The 13541-nt window shown below is 42.5% G+C and overlaps 1 protein-coding gene across 1 annotated transcript in view; it reads right to left on the minus strand.

The window, feature by feature from the left end:
• The window catches only part of SLC35B4 (solute carrier family 35 member B4), a 36544-nt gene that overhangs the window by 10115 nt on the left and 12888 nt on the right, over positions 1–13541 (minus strand). Inside the window, exons 2-4 of the mRNA XM_068973228.1 lie at positions 7600–7713; positions 3283–3385; positions 1637–1686 (exon numbers count right to left, since the gene is read on the minus strand). Coding sequence (XP_068829329.1) covers positions 1637–1686; positions 3283–3385; positions 7600–7713 — 267 coding nt within the window. The remainder of the gene's footprint in view (positions 1–1636; positions 1687–3282; positions 3386–7599; positions 7714–13541) is intronic.

Consider the following 13541-nt stretch of genomic DNA (forward strand, 5'->3'; position numbering starts at 1 on the left):
GCTGAGCTGACAGCTACTTTCCAAGCTGGTACAGAGTTCCAGTACTGGGATTGGGTATGGACTACATTGAAAAGCTGGCACCAACTCACATTTTTGGTCCTAACAGTGAGGCTGAACTTTCCCTAAGAAACGTTCCGGCCTGTATGTGCTGTCTCTGCCCCTTGCCCCTCCTCCTTGGGTGTGAGGGGTGAGGCTCTGAACGAAGGTGAGACACAAATCCCTGGAAACAGCATCCCAGGTACTGCTACTTTTTTTTTAAAGATTGTTTTTTGATGTAGACCATTTTTAAAGTGTTTATTGCATTTGTTACAATAGTGCTTCTGTTTTATGCTTTGGGGTCATGTGGGATCTTAGCTCAACCAGGGATGGAACCCGCACTGCCTGAATTAGAAGGTGAAGTCTTAACCACTGGACCTTCAGGAAAGTCCCTCATGTACTTCTGATACTTCCCAACTGTACCCAGAGTGAGCTGCTCGTGATAGCCACAAACACCAGTCCTAAAACTTTTCCTTGCCTCTTCTTGGCCACTTGGGCCTTTGTTAGGAATCTTCTTTGTAATGGGTATGATTATTCCTTAGTTCACTATGTTGTATGCTTCCTAGGAGAGCCCTGTCCCACAGAACTTTGGTAAATCTGGAAATGTTCCACACCTGGGCTCTCCAATATGGTTACCACTAGTCACACATGGCTACTGAACATTTAAAATGTGACTAGAGAGATGGAGAAACTATATATTTAATTTTATTTACTTAAAAAAATTTTTATTTATTTTACTTTACAATATTGTATTGGTTTTGCCATACATCAACATGAATCTGCTACGGGTGTACATGAGTTCCCAATCCTGAACCCCCCTCCCACCTCCCTCCCTATACCATCTCTCTGGGTCATCCCAGTGCACCAGCCCCAAGCATCCTGTATCCTGCATCGAACCTAGACTGGCGATTCGTTTCTTACATGATAGTAAACACGTTTCAATGCCATTCTCCCAAATCATCCCACCCTCTCCCTCCGAGTCCGAAAGTCTGTTCTGTACATCTGTGCCTCTTTTGCTGTCTCGCATACAGCGTTATCGTTACCATCTTTCCAAACTCCACATATATGTCTTAGTATATAGTCCCATGTAGCCAGTGATGACCATGCGGGACAGTGAAGTTCTAGATCAATTGCTTCGTAAGTTACTGCTGTTATTTAGTTGCGAAGTTGTGTCTGACCCTCTGTGGACTATAGCTTGCCAGGCTCCTCTGTCCCAGACAAGAAGCCTGGACTGAGTTGCCCTTCTCTTCTCCAGGGGATCTTCTCAACCCAGGAATTGAACCTAGGGCTCTTGCATTGGCAGACAGATTTCTTTACCACTGAGCCACCAGGGAAGCCTGGCTTCACACGTTAGTATGGTACTAAAGATTTCATGACAAGAGTCTATTAATTCACACAGAGAAAATGCTGCTCCAAAGACACAGGTAGAGCCTCTTCCCTGATCCACTGCCTCAGGAATGGGCCTCACTGTCACAGACAGAACCAAGAACCAAGGCGGATGGCCAAGAGCAAACTTATCAGCACTATGAGAAAAGGAATCCAGGCAAAACTGTGGCGGGGGTGAGCCTTCCTATACACAAAATAAAAGAGCCCTGCTTACCTTTTTTTCAAAATGATAATTCCCAGAATCATGTTGGCAATTAGAGAACCCTGTAAAGAGAGACAACAGTTTTAGTGCATGAGGGAAAGAAAATAATGTGATTCAAGACAAACATGAAAATAGACAAGGGGGAGAAACAACTACAAAGACAGAGGTTAGGATCAATAACTAGCGAGAATCACTTGTTCTTAGGACTGCAAAAAGGACAAACTATAAAAATCTATCATAGAAAATAACAACACACCTTTTAGAGATGAAATTAAGAATAAAAACGATCAGTTCCCAATATGGTCACAGGTGAAGCTAGGGCTAGCAGGAATATTACAGACTTATTTTGGGCAGATGGTATAATTGTTGTTTGTTGTTTAGTCACGTCCGACTCTTTTGCAATCCCATGGACTGTAACCCATCAGACTCCTCTGTGCATGGAATTCTCCAGGCAAGAATACTGGAGTGGGTTGCCATTCTCCTGCAGGGTATCTTCCCCACCCAGGGATTGAACCCAGGTCTCCTGCTTGACAGGAGGATTCTTTCCTACTGAGCCACCTGGGACACCCATATAATTCACAGGAGCCTTTAATAAGCTTCTCCTGAGCTGCTGTTCGACTGAATGAAGTTGTGCAGGGACCTCTCTATCCTCTCAAAAGGCATCAGTCAGCCAGCAAGTGTTTACTGAAAGTCTACTCTGTGTGCAATGCTCTGAAGGTCATCTTAGTTATTATAATCAGCTCTGGAAAGTTCCTTTAGGGAATCTCACATTTCCTCTCACAAAAATCTCAGGCCACACAAAAAAGTTATTATTCCAATTTTCACCCATTTTGCATTCCTCTACAAGCCTAACTACATTCCCCTTTGAGTTTCTCTCCTGTTCTTCAGGAAACACTGTCCTTATTTATACACAGACAACAAAGCTCTCCCACCATGCCTGAGGCAAAGACGAAAACCTCAGCTGCTTTGGGAGAAACCCTACCTTCCTCAAGAATTTCCCTTTAGCTAATTATCTCAAGTCTCTGCTTTCAAAAAACAGCAGAAAAAAGAAGTAATCTATACCACATACTGAATCTTCCCTGGAGGCTCAGATGGTAAAGTGTCTGCCTGCAATGTGGGAGACCCGGGTTCGATCCCTGGGTTGGGAAGATCTCCTGGAGAAGGATATGGCAACCCACTCCAGTACTCTTGCCTGGAGAATCCCACAGGCAGAGGAGCCTGGTAGACTACAGTCCATGGGGTTACAAAGAGTCAGACACAACTGAGCGACTTCATTTTCACTTTCATACCACATACTAGAAGTAAATATAATTTTACAGATGAAACAAAAAGTGATGAGAAAAAAGTTAAATAACATTCATAGCAAGACTGAATATAAAACCAACCAGAAAATTAAAGGCAAGATCTGTTATCTGGGGAAATTTTAACTTTTCTTTTATTAACTGCCTATAAGCTCTCTGATAAATGAAAGTAAACCATCCACCTTCACATTTCTGTCTCTTTGCTTTCTGTCTCAGATGAAATTCAGTTTCTTTTCATTCATCCATGAGACCTAGTCTTACACCCTAGACTTTACTTCCTATAGGACCTTTGAATTTAATGGACCCACTTAACTTCATTTTCCAGAGGAACATATGCCTGTGAGTCTGCAGACTTACAGATCTAAATATCATGTGCAGGGGCATGGCGATGTTGAGATTCAGGGCGTAGTTGTTCACCACGCTGACAGTGAAGAACATGGTCACCATCACGGCATAGTACCTGAGAGGCAGAGACAGCAGTTCATCATCACACAGGGTCCACAATTTCAAGAAAATCAAGTCGACTAGGAAATACATATTTTTGATTTTAAAAGTATTGTGCTTATCTTCTCTATGTTAAAAGATGGTAACACTATCACATGAAGTCAAATACCAAGTATATATGAAAATATTTCACAAAGCTAGACTAACACAGAAAAAGTTTGAACTATAGAATATGATACTATTTTAATATTCTCCCATAAATGGAGAAGGCAATGGCACCCCACTCCAGTACTCTTGCCTGGGAAATCCCATGGACGGGGGAGCCTGGTAGGCTGCAGTCCATAGGGTTGTGAACAGCTGGACATGACTGAGCGACTTCACTTTCACTTTTCACTCTCATGCACTGGAGAAGGAAATGGCAACCCACTCCAGTGTTCTTGCCTGGAGAATCCCAGGGACGGGGGAGCCTGTGGGCTGCCGTCTCTGGGGTCGCACAGAGTTGGACACGACTAAAGCAACATAGCAGCAGCAGCATAATGATAAAAAACTATTAAAAAATTTAGGAACTCTAATCACTTAGATAAAGGGATAAATACAAATGAAAAAGTTTTATATTTGTATGCCCCCATTTTGAGCTAGAAAATATTTAAGATGACTTTCATATAAATCAGCTTAAGCCATTTAAAATGCTTTTCTCTTTTGGTATGCTAAACATCAGCAATTTCATACGATTCAACCTAATATATTCAAAATGAGAAAAATTGTATTTGAAGTATCAATTCGGTCACTCAGTTGTGTCTGACTCTTTGCAACCCCAAGAACTTCAGCACGCCAGGCTTTCCTGTCCATCACCAACTCCCAGAGATTGCTCAAACTCATGTCCATCGAGTTGGTGATGCCATCCAACCATCTCATCCTCTGTCGTCCCCTTCTCCTGCCTTCAATCTTTCCCAGCATCAGGATCTTTTCCAATGAATCAGCTCTTCACATCAGGTGGCAAAAGTATTGGGAGTTTCAGCTTCAGCATCAGTCCTTCCAATGAACATTCAGGACTCATTTCCTTTGGGATTGACTGGTTGGATCTCCTTGCCGTCCGAGGGACTCTCAAGTCTTCTCCAGCACCAAAATTCAAAAGCATCAGTTCTTCAGGGCTCAGTTTTCTTTACAGTCCAACTCTCACATCCATACATGACCACTGGAAAAACCATAGCTTTGACTAGATGGACCTTTCTCGGCAAAGTAATGTCTCTGCTTTTCAATATGCTGTCTAGGTTGGTCATAGATCTTCCTCCAAGGAGCGAGCATCTTTTAATTTTATGGCTGTAGTCACCATCCACAGTGATTTTGGAGTCCAAGAAAATAAGGTCTGTCACTGTTTCCCCATCTATTTGCCATGAAGTGATGGGACCGGATGCCATGATCCTAATTTTTTGAATGCTGGGTTTTAAGCCAGCTTTTTCACTCTCCTCTTTCACTTTCATCAAGAGGCTCTTTAGTTTTTCTTAGCTTTCTGCCTTAAGGTTGGTGTCATCTGCGTATCTGAGGTTATTGATATTTCTTCCAGCAATCTTGATTCCAGCTTGTGTTTCATCCACCCTGGCATTTTGCATGATGTACTCCTCATATAAGTTTAATAAGCAGGGTGACAATATACAGTCTTCACGTACTCCTTTCCCAAATTGGAACCAGTCTGTTGTTCCATGTCTGGTTTTAACTGTTGCTTTTTGACCTGCATACAGATTTCTCAGGAGGCAGGTAAGGTGGTCTGGTATTCCCATCTCTTTAAGAATTTTCCACAGTTTGTTGTAATCCACACAGTCAAAGGCTTTGGCGTATCAATAAAGCAGAAATAGATGTTTTTCTGGAACTCTCTTGCCTTTTCTGTGATCCAATGAATGTTGGCAATTTGATCTCTGGTTCCTCTGCCTTTTCTAAACCCAGCCTGAACATCTAGACGTTCTTGGTTCATGGACTGTTGAAACCTCGCCTGCAGAATTTTGAGCATTAGTTTGCTAGCATGTGAGATGAGTGCAATTGTGTGTTTGTTTGAGCATTCTTTGGCATTGCCTTTCTTTGGGATTGGAATGAAAATTGACTTTTTCCAGTCCTGTGGCCACTGCTGAGTTTTCCAAATTTGCTGGCATACTGACTGAAGCACTTTCACGACATCATCTTTTAGGATTTGAAATAGCTCAACTGGAATTCCATCACCTCCACTAGCTTTGCTTGTATTTGAAGTTGGGTTGGCCAAAAAGTTTGTTTGGGTTTTTTTTGCAAGATGTTACAGAAAAACCTGAATGAACTTTACGACCAACCCAAAGCAGAGCTAAAGAATTCAGGGCAAATGTGAACAAGTGGTTCCATATTCTTCAGAAGTGTCGGAAGTCTTTGAGCACAGAATCCCATCCTTTTACCCCTTTGCACATCTGGAGAATGTAACAGACTGAGTCTCAAGTTACCTTCCCTAACAAGAACCAGTTTTGTGTTCCTGGTGAGGTAGAGGGCTCTCTGCCCTCATAGGCAGCCATGCCAGGGCAACATTAATCCAGTCTGGGAAGTTTGAAGAGCTTTACAATGAACGCAGAACCCAGTAATACACACATGCAAAGTTACTGCTAAGAGCAATTTCACAGCTTCTGAATAATAAACTGTTAGTGATTTCACAAGCTTTTTTGTCCAATTTTCCTTGTCCTGTCTTGAAAAGATGCCATTTGGAGATAGAGTTCATCAAGTTCTTTCAGGATAATTAATTCCAACTATTCCACCTCACTGCCTACATATTGCACTGCCTAGAAATTGCTTGTGGGGATGAATGACATGAGCAAGATTTTGATTATGCCTTCACCGATAGAAAATAAAATAGCCAGCAAAAACTGCACACATGGGAGCATGGTTGTTAGGGCAAGTTCAGGGGGAGCCTCCAAAGGCAGGTTAGGGAGTTTGGGCTTCACTCTGAGTCCAGTGGTGAACCCTGAGTGCTTGTGAGAGTGGGTGCTATGATACAATTGTAGGAAGCTGACATGGAGGGATGAACAGGTGATGGGCAGGAGGTCAGCCTGCTAGGCTACTAGTATAAAGGTTATGGGGAGAGTGAAAATGTTCTTGAGCTATGCTACTGGCTGCCAGAGTAGAAAGAAATAGTGGAGGGAGGAGGAGAAGAAGGACCCGAGGAATAAAAAAAAGGTTGGGGCACCTACTCTGATGTAAATGCTGGTCTTGGGAGGAGAAAGTTTTATACAGATACTAAAGACACTGGGGATGGGGGTATTTATCCTACTAAATACTCACAACTGGATGGATTACACTTTGTTTTTGTGTGCATGTATCTTTTTAATTTAATTGAACAACAGGACCTAATGTATAGCACAGGGAACTCTACTCAATATTCTGTAATAGCCTGTACAGGAAAAGAATCTGAAAAAGAACAGATATATGTATATGTATGGCTGAATCACTTTGCTGTACACCTGAAACAAATACATTGTTAATCAAAGCCACCCCAATATAAAATAAAAATCAAATTAAAAAAATAATAAATACACTTTGATTTCAAGTATCTCACAGCAAGAACGCTGTTTTTCAATACAGTGTTTATTATAAGATCTGCCCTGTTTGTATCTGGCCCCATGAGTATAATTACACAAATTTAGACTCATGGGGGGACGTCTGGAAATAAGAATCTTACCTTAGCTTGCCATTCATTTTGTTTCGACTGAGGTGAAATTCACACAACAGAAAACCAACCATTTTACAGTGAACAATTCAGTGGTATTTAGTATTATGTTGACCAAAAAGTTTGGGTTACAGAAAAACCAACCCAATATATTACAATGTTATGTAACTACCACCTCTATCTCCAAAAGCCATTAGTTTTTTAAAAAGTAACAACAATACCACTCTTAACATATTTGGTTACCATCATGAGGATAACACACATAAGTACTTAAAAACTGGTTACCACACTAGGCCTTTAACTGACCATATGCCTGACACAGAAGATACACAGACACACACACACACACACAAATGAGTTATTTTAAGTGTTGTGGCAGGAACTGTATTCTAAAAATAGGCTCCCTGCACATATTAAATTCAGAAAATGAACTATTCTACTGATATCTTTGATATAAATCTAATAAAAGGATGCCTCACATTCCTTTTATATGGTTATGAGAAGAACAGCTGCTAAGTTTTACAAAGGGGCTAAAAGAAGACTTCAATGTGCCATACCTTATTGGGATAGCCGGACGCTTCCTTCCCAAATCAGCCTCAAAGAGGAAGCCTTCCACAGCGATAAATAAAAACTGTGCAAATGTCACAATGTTCCCACATCCTGGATGTTTCCTGTGGAGTGGATAAAAGAAAGAAAGAAAAAAAAAGCACAGAAAACTGAGCTAAAGGGCATTAAGACTTGTTTTACTGGTAGTTCAGAATAACAGGGAAGATGGCTTTCTATTACCCACTGTTTGTCTTTATCTGCGTTTTCATATCCCATGGATCTCACACACACAGCAACAGACCCACAGAGAAGAACGTCAGCTTTCTTCCTTCACTCTTCGAGGGTGTAGCAGGGCAGGGGGAAGAACTACTCTGATAATGCTCATTCCCAGAACTATGATACAACTTTCCCAGGGAACTGTAGGAATTTGGTCATAGGTTCTCGTTGGGATCCTCACTTAACCAAGAGGGCTTTAGTCCAGATCCTTGTCAGCTTAGACACAAAGTCCAGGGACAGAAATATGCTCAGGTCTTCTGTAATGTTTTAGCTTCCCTTGTGGCTCAGCTGGTAAAGAGTCCACCTGTAATGCGGGAGACCTGGGTTCAATCCCTGGGTCGGGAAGATCTCCTGGAGAAAGGAAAGGCTACTCACTCCATGACTGAGAATTCCATGGACTGTATAGTCCATGGGGTCACAAAGTGACATGACTGAGCCACTTTCACTTTGACCTGTAATGTTAACACATCCTCCCGACCAGGAATGTCCAAGACAGCTGTCAATCAAAGACTCCTGCCCAGTGTTGACCACAAGAACACTACCTTAGACAGGGACCCGATGCGGACCACAACTGGTTGTGGGGAGAGGGACGCGGAATCTTACTCTTTTTCTAAGTATAAAGCACAGGATAAACATAGAGCATGTAAGTCCATTTACAGTGTATCTGCAGAGGGATGACTAGGGGGAAGGGTCTTTAGTGGGCATTGGGGGAGGGGCAGTGATGAAGACAAGACCGAGGAGCACTGCTACAGTCTGCCAGTCTCCACCATCCTTAACATAAATGTACAAGGCACTCAGCGTACATCCCTGGACTTCACCAGAACCCCTTCAGTCATCTATGTAAGGGTTGGGCAATCTTCCACAGTGACGCTTAGGAACAAATCTACAAGGTAGTAAAATTCTCTGACGTCCCTCTTGAGGCACTTTGTGAAAGTTAGGTACTTAGTGTGTGTGGTTTGTTTTCAGCTTCATTTAGCATCGTGTAGTGCTGCCCCATCACTGGAAGGACAAAATGAGCAGTTTTCTTTGATTTCCTGAGCCCTCCACAGTCCTCACGTTACCATTATTCCCATATTATGAAACAGAGCTTCCCAATTCTGTATCCACATCTTAATCAAAGACATTTACTCAAGCCTAGTGATTAGAGGGATTTAACAATTATCGTATATTAAAATCATGTTCTTTATTAACAACTCCATTCTCTATTGGTGGTGTGTGTGTGTGCTCAGTTGCTCAATCATCTCCTACTCCCTGACCCCCTATGGACTGTAGCCCGCCAGGCTCCTCTGTCCACGGGATTCTCCAGGCAAGAATACTGGAGTGGGTTGCCATGCCCTCCTCCAGGGGATCTTCCCGACACAGGGATTGAACCCACATCTCCTGCACCTACTGTATTGCAGGTAGATTCTTTACTGCTGAGCCACCAGGGAAGCCCCTATTGGTGGTATTAATATTAAAATAGCAATCCCAAGGATCTCATTCTTAAATTCACTAAATAAAAATGAACAATGCCAAGCATAAGCCATTCCTGTATGGAGCTGAGCTTTCCATCTGAAGCAGAACTGTTGCTCCTCTCTAGGCTCTACTGCTTATGAAGGTTTCCTTGAAAACTACTGCTCTGTATTCAACAATCCCTTTTGGCACTCCTTATGTTTGAGGGACAGGGCGAAACACTGCAGGAATTCATACATAATCATGTAAGTCATTTCCCTCATTCAAGGGACTAATCAAGACTATGAGCCTAAATATAAGTGACAGGAGAGGGAACTTCAGCTTTAGCACAGTGCTCTTCAACTCCGGCTGAAATGACAGTGAAAGGTGCTCAGTCATGTCCGACTCTTTGCGACCCCATGAACTATACAGTCCATGGAATTCTCCAGGCCACAATACTGGAGTGGGTAACCTTTCCTTTCTCCAGGGGATCTTCCTAACCCAGGTCTCCTGCATTGCAGGGAGATTCTTCACCAGCTGAGCCACAAAGGAAGCCCAAGAATACTGGAGTGGGTAGCCCCTATCCCTTCTTCAGTAGATCTTCCAGACCCAGGAATCAAACCGGGATCTCCTACATTGCAGGCAGATTCTTTACCAGCTGAGCCACAAGGGACTCAGGCTAGGCTGCTCTTTAAAAACCTGTAAGCCTGAGAAGCCTCACCTTCCCCTGTGCGGAAGCCCTGGAATCTGTACTTTTGAAAGCTTCCCACTAGATCCTAATGTGCACCCAGAGCTGAGAACCACTAGGGTAGGTCTGGGAGGCGTAGGAGTGTGTGTGTGTATAAGATGCACAAGTCTTAAGGGCCGCCATGGGGCTGAGAGTCCGTGTGCTCCACAGAACTTGTGCATGCCAAGTTGCTACAGTCATATCTGACTCTTTGTGACCCTACGGCTTAGAAGCACACAGTGACATGCAGGGCCCAGCTCTGCCACTTACCTGATGATGGTGGAAGTTAACTGCCCTAAGTTTAGTTTCCTTATCTTTAAAATGGGAACAGTACTAGTGCCTATCTCCTTGAGTAAATAAGCCAGTCCCTGAAACGCACTTAACAGAGGGAAAAGGCAAAGAGCAGAACGCTAGGACGCCTCCAACCTAAGTACAGTAGCTCTTTTAAAGACATTTATATTGACCAAGTCTTCTCACCTGTAAAATAGAAGTTTTGTATTTTTAAAGCCATAGTGAAGATTCAATGAGAAATCAACAATCACAGGACTCGGTCCAAGGAGGGCTCATGATACTTCTTGCTTTCCCTTCCATTTCCTCTTTACCAATGGCTTAGGCCAATTGGCTTAGGCCAATTCAACTAATGAATCATTATTGAGAACATTCTGCATGTGCAGTTAAGTGCTGGCTGTGAGGGAGCTGCCAACTGAATGAGACATGATCCCTGCCAAGCATGGATGGAGTAAGAGGGAGAAAGAACCCAGTGCCCTGATCCTTCTTCCTGGATGGTTAAAGGGTGTCCTGTTCATCTTCATGCCTCCAGTCTCTGGGCACTGAGTCTGGCCTTCACTCAAGCAACTGAAGCAAATATGACCTAGAATATTAGGATTGTATGAAAGTTAAAAAGAAACTACTTCAAAAAAAAAATTCCCTTTAAAAGTATATTCTTCACAGGATGTTTTAAAGGGCATCATAACGAATTGGATCAAGATGGCAGAGGAGTAGGACATGGAGCTCACTTTCTCCCACAAACACATCAAAAATACATCTACGTGTGAAACGATTCTCATGGAACACCTACTGAACACTGGCAGAAGACCTCAGACTTTCAAACGGGCAAGGAAATCTCCATGTAACTGGGTGGGACAAAAAAAAGAAAAGAGAAAGGAATCGAGATGGGAACCTGACCCCCTAAAAGGGGGCTGTGAAGGAGGAAAGGTTCCTGCCCCTGGGAAAGGCCCTCTCTAGTAGGGAGATCAGCCAGGACAGAGGGGGAGCTTCAGAGTCCTGGAGGAGAGCACAGCAACCCATCTGTGAAGGGCAAAGAAGAGAAAGACCCACACAGACGGTCAGTGCTGCCCAGCTTTCCCCAGACTGAGATGCTCCTCTACTGGGGTGGGTGAGGGCTGGGTACTGAGGCTCGGGTTTCAGTGCTCAGACTCTGGGGAGAGGACTGGGGTTGGCTGCGTGCAGACAGCCTGAGGAGGCTGGCTAGGATGTGATGTGCCACAGGCAAGGGAGTATGGGAAGATGCCTGGGCCCACCAGAGAAGCAAGGCCATTGTTGGGGGGGGGGGTGGGTGGGTGTGAGGAGGTGGTGGGCCCACCATAGGAGCTTCTTTCTCTGAGTACACTCTCAGGAGGCAAGGCACAGGCTACTTGAACTCTAGGAGTCCCGAGGAAAGAGACACCATCCAAACCCAAAACAGCCCTCATGCCAAAAGATATTAAACTCACACAAGCTATGCGGGGATGCTCCCACATATAAATAGCCTTCCAAGACTACAGTAGATAGTTGTTTTTTCAAAACTCACAGAGTGAGAGGGATATAAGCAAAATGAAGAAGCAGAGGAAACACTCCCAATTAAAAGACCAAGAAGATTTCCCTGAAGGCACAAACAATGACATAGATCTCTTCAGTCTAAAAGACACCAAGTTCAAAAAGGAGGTTAATGAAAATACTGAAGAAATTAACAAAGGCTATTGACAGAAATGCAAATTACTAGAAACATAAAGAGGCAATAAAAATTTTAAAATTCATTGCCAAGACAAAAGTAGAGCTAAAGGGAATGGACGGCAGAATGAATAACGCAGAAGAAAGAATAAGTGACCTGAAAGACAGAATAATGGAAATTACCCAATCAAAACAGCAGACAGGAAGCCAAATGGGGAAAAAAAAAAAAAAGAATGAAAGCAATATAAAAGACTTGTGAGATGATATAAAGCATGCCAATCTACACATAATAGGTATTCTAGAAGGAGAAGAGAAATGGGGATTGAAAATGTATTTGGAGAAATTATGGCTGAAAACTTTCCAAACCTAAAGAAGGAAACAGATATCTAGATACAGGAAGCACAGAGAGTTCCAAACAAGATAAACCCAAACAGACCTATACCAAGGCATATTTTAATAAAAATGGCTAAAGCTAAAGAGAGATTTCTAAATGGAAAGAAAAACAGTCAACTACAGGGCTTCCCTAGCGACTCAGTGATAAACAACTGATCCAGGAAGATCCCACACATGATGCAGAGCAACTAAGCCCATGTACCACAACTACCGAGTCTGTGCTCTAGAGCCTGAGGGTCGCAACTACTGAAGCCTGCACTTGAGGGCCTGCGCTCTGCAACAAGAGAAGACACCACAATGAGAAGCCTGTGCACCGCCGATAGAGAGAAGCCCCTGCTCGCTGCAACTAGAGAGAGCCCGCACAGCAACAAAGACCCAGCAAAGCTAAAAATAAATAAATAAAAGTACTTTTTAAAATGAGTTAATTATAAGGGACTCCCCCCCCCATAAGGCTATGAGCTGATTTCTCCACAGAAACACTGAAGGTCAGAAGGGAACGACAAAACATATTCAAACTCTTGAAAGGGAAAAATCTGGAGCTTAGATTACCCAGCAAGATCATCATTTAGAAGAAATAAAGAATTTCTCAGACAAGCAAAAACTAAACAAATACAGCAACTTTAAAAACGATCCCAAAAGAAATATTGAAAGGGCTTCTCCAAATAGAAAAAAAGCAAGAAGATATAGGAAGGAGGAAATCACAATTGGAAAGTAATTCATTTAAATTGGCCAGTACACAGATTAAAAAAAACAACAACAAACCTACTTGTGAAAGTGATGATCAACACAAGGAACAAGATAAATGAGAAAGATAAACATGTAAACGTAAAAAAAGACACGAAAATCAGAAAATGTGGGGAAGGACAGTAAAAAAATACAGATTAAAAAAAAATGTGTTTGAGCCTATAGTCTAAAGTAATCTAAAGCTTTAGAAGCGGTCAACACAATAGGGAAAAAAAGGTGGGCTACCACAAATCAAAAACATAGATTCACAAAAACCAAAAAGAAGAGAACACAAGCATAAAATATATCAAACCCCAAAAAGAAACAGAAGAATCAAGTGGAAAACAAAGTTTAAAATGACAATAAATACACATGTATCAATAACTACCTTAAATGTCAGTGAACTGAATGCTCCAATCAAAAGAACAAAGTGGCAGACTGGATTAAAACACA

Source organism: Capricornis sumatraensis, chromosome 5 (genome assembly GCF_032405125.1).
Source record: "Capricornis sumatraensis isolate serow.1 chromosome 5, serow.2, whole genome shotgun sequence".
Classification (NCBI taxonomy): Eukaryota; Metazoa; Chordata; class Mammalia; order Artiodactyla; family Bovidae; genus Capricornis; species Capricornis sumatraensis.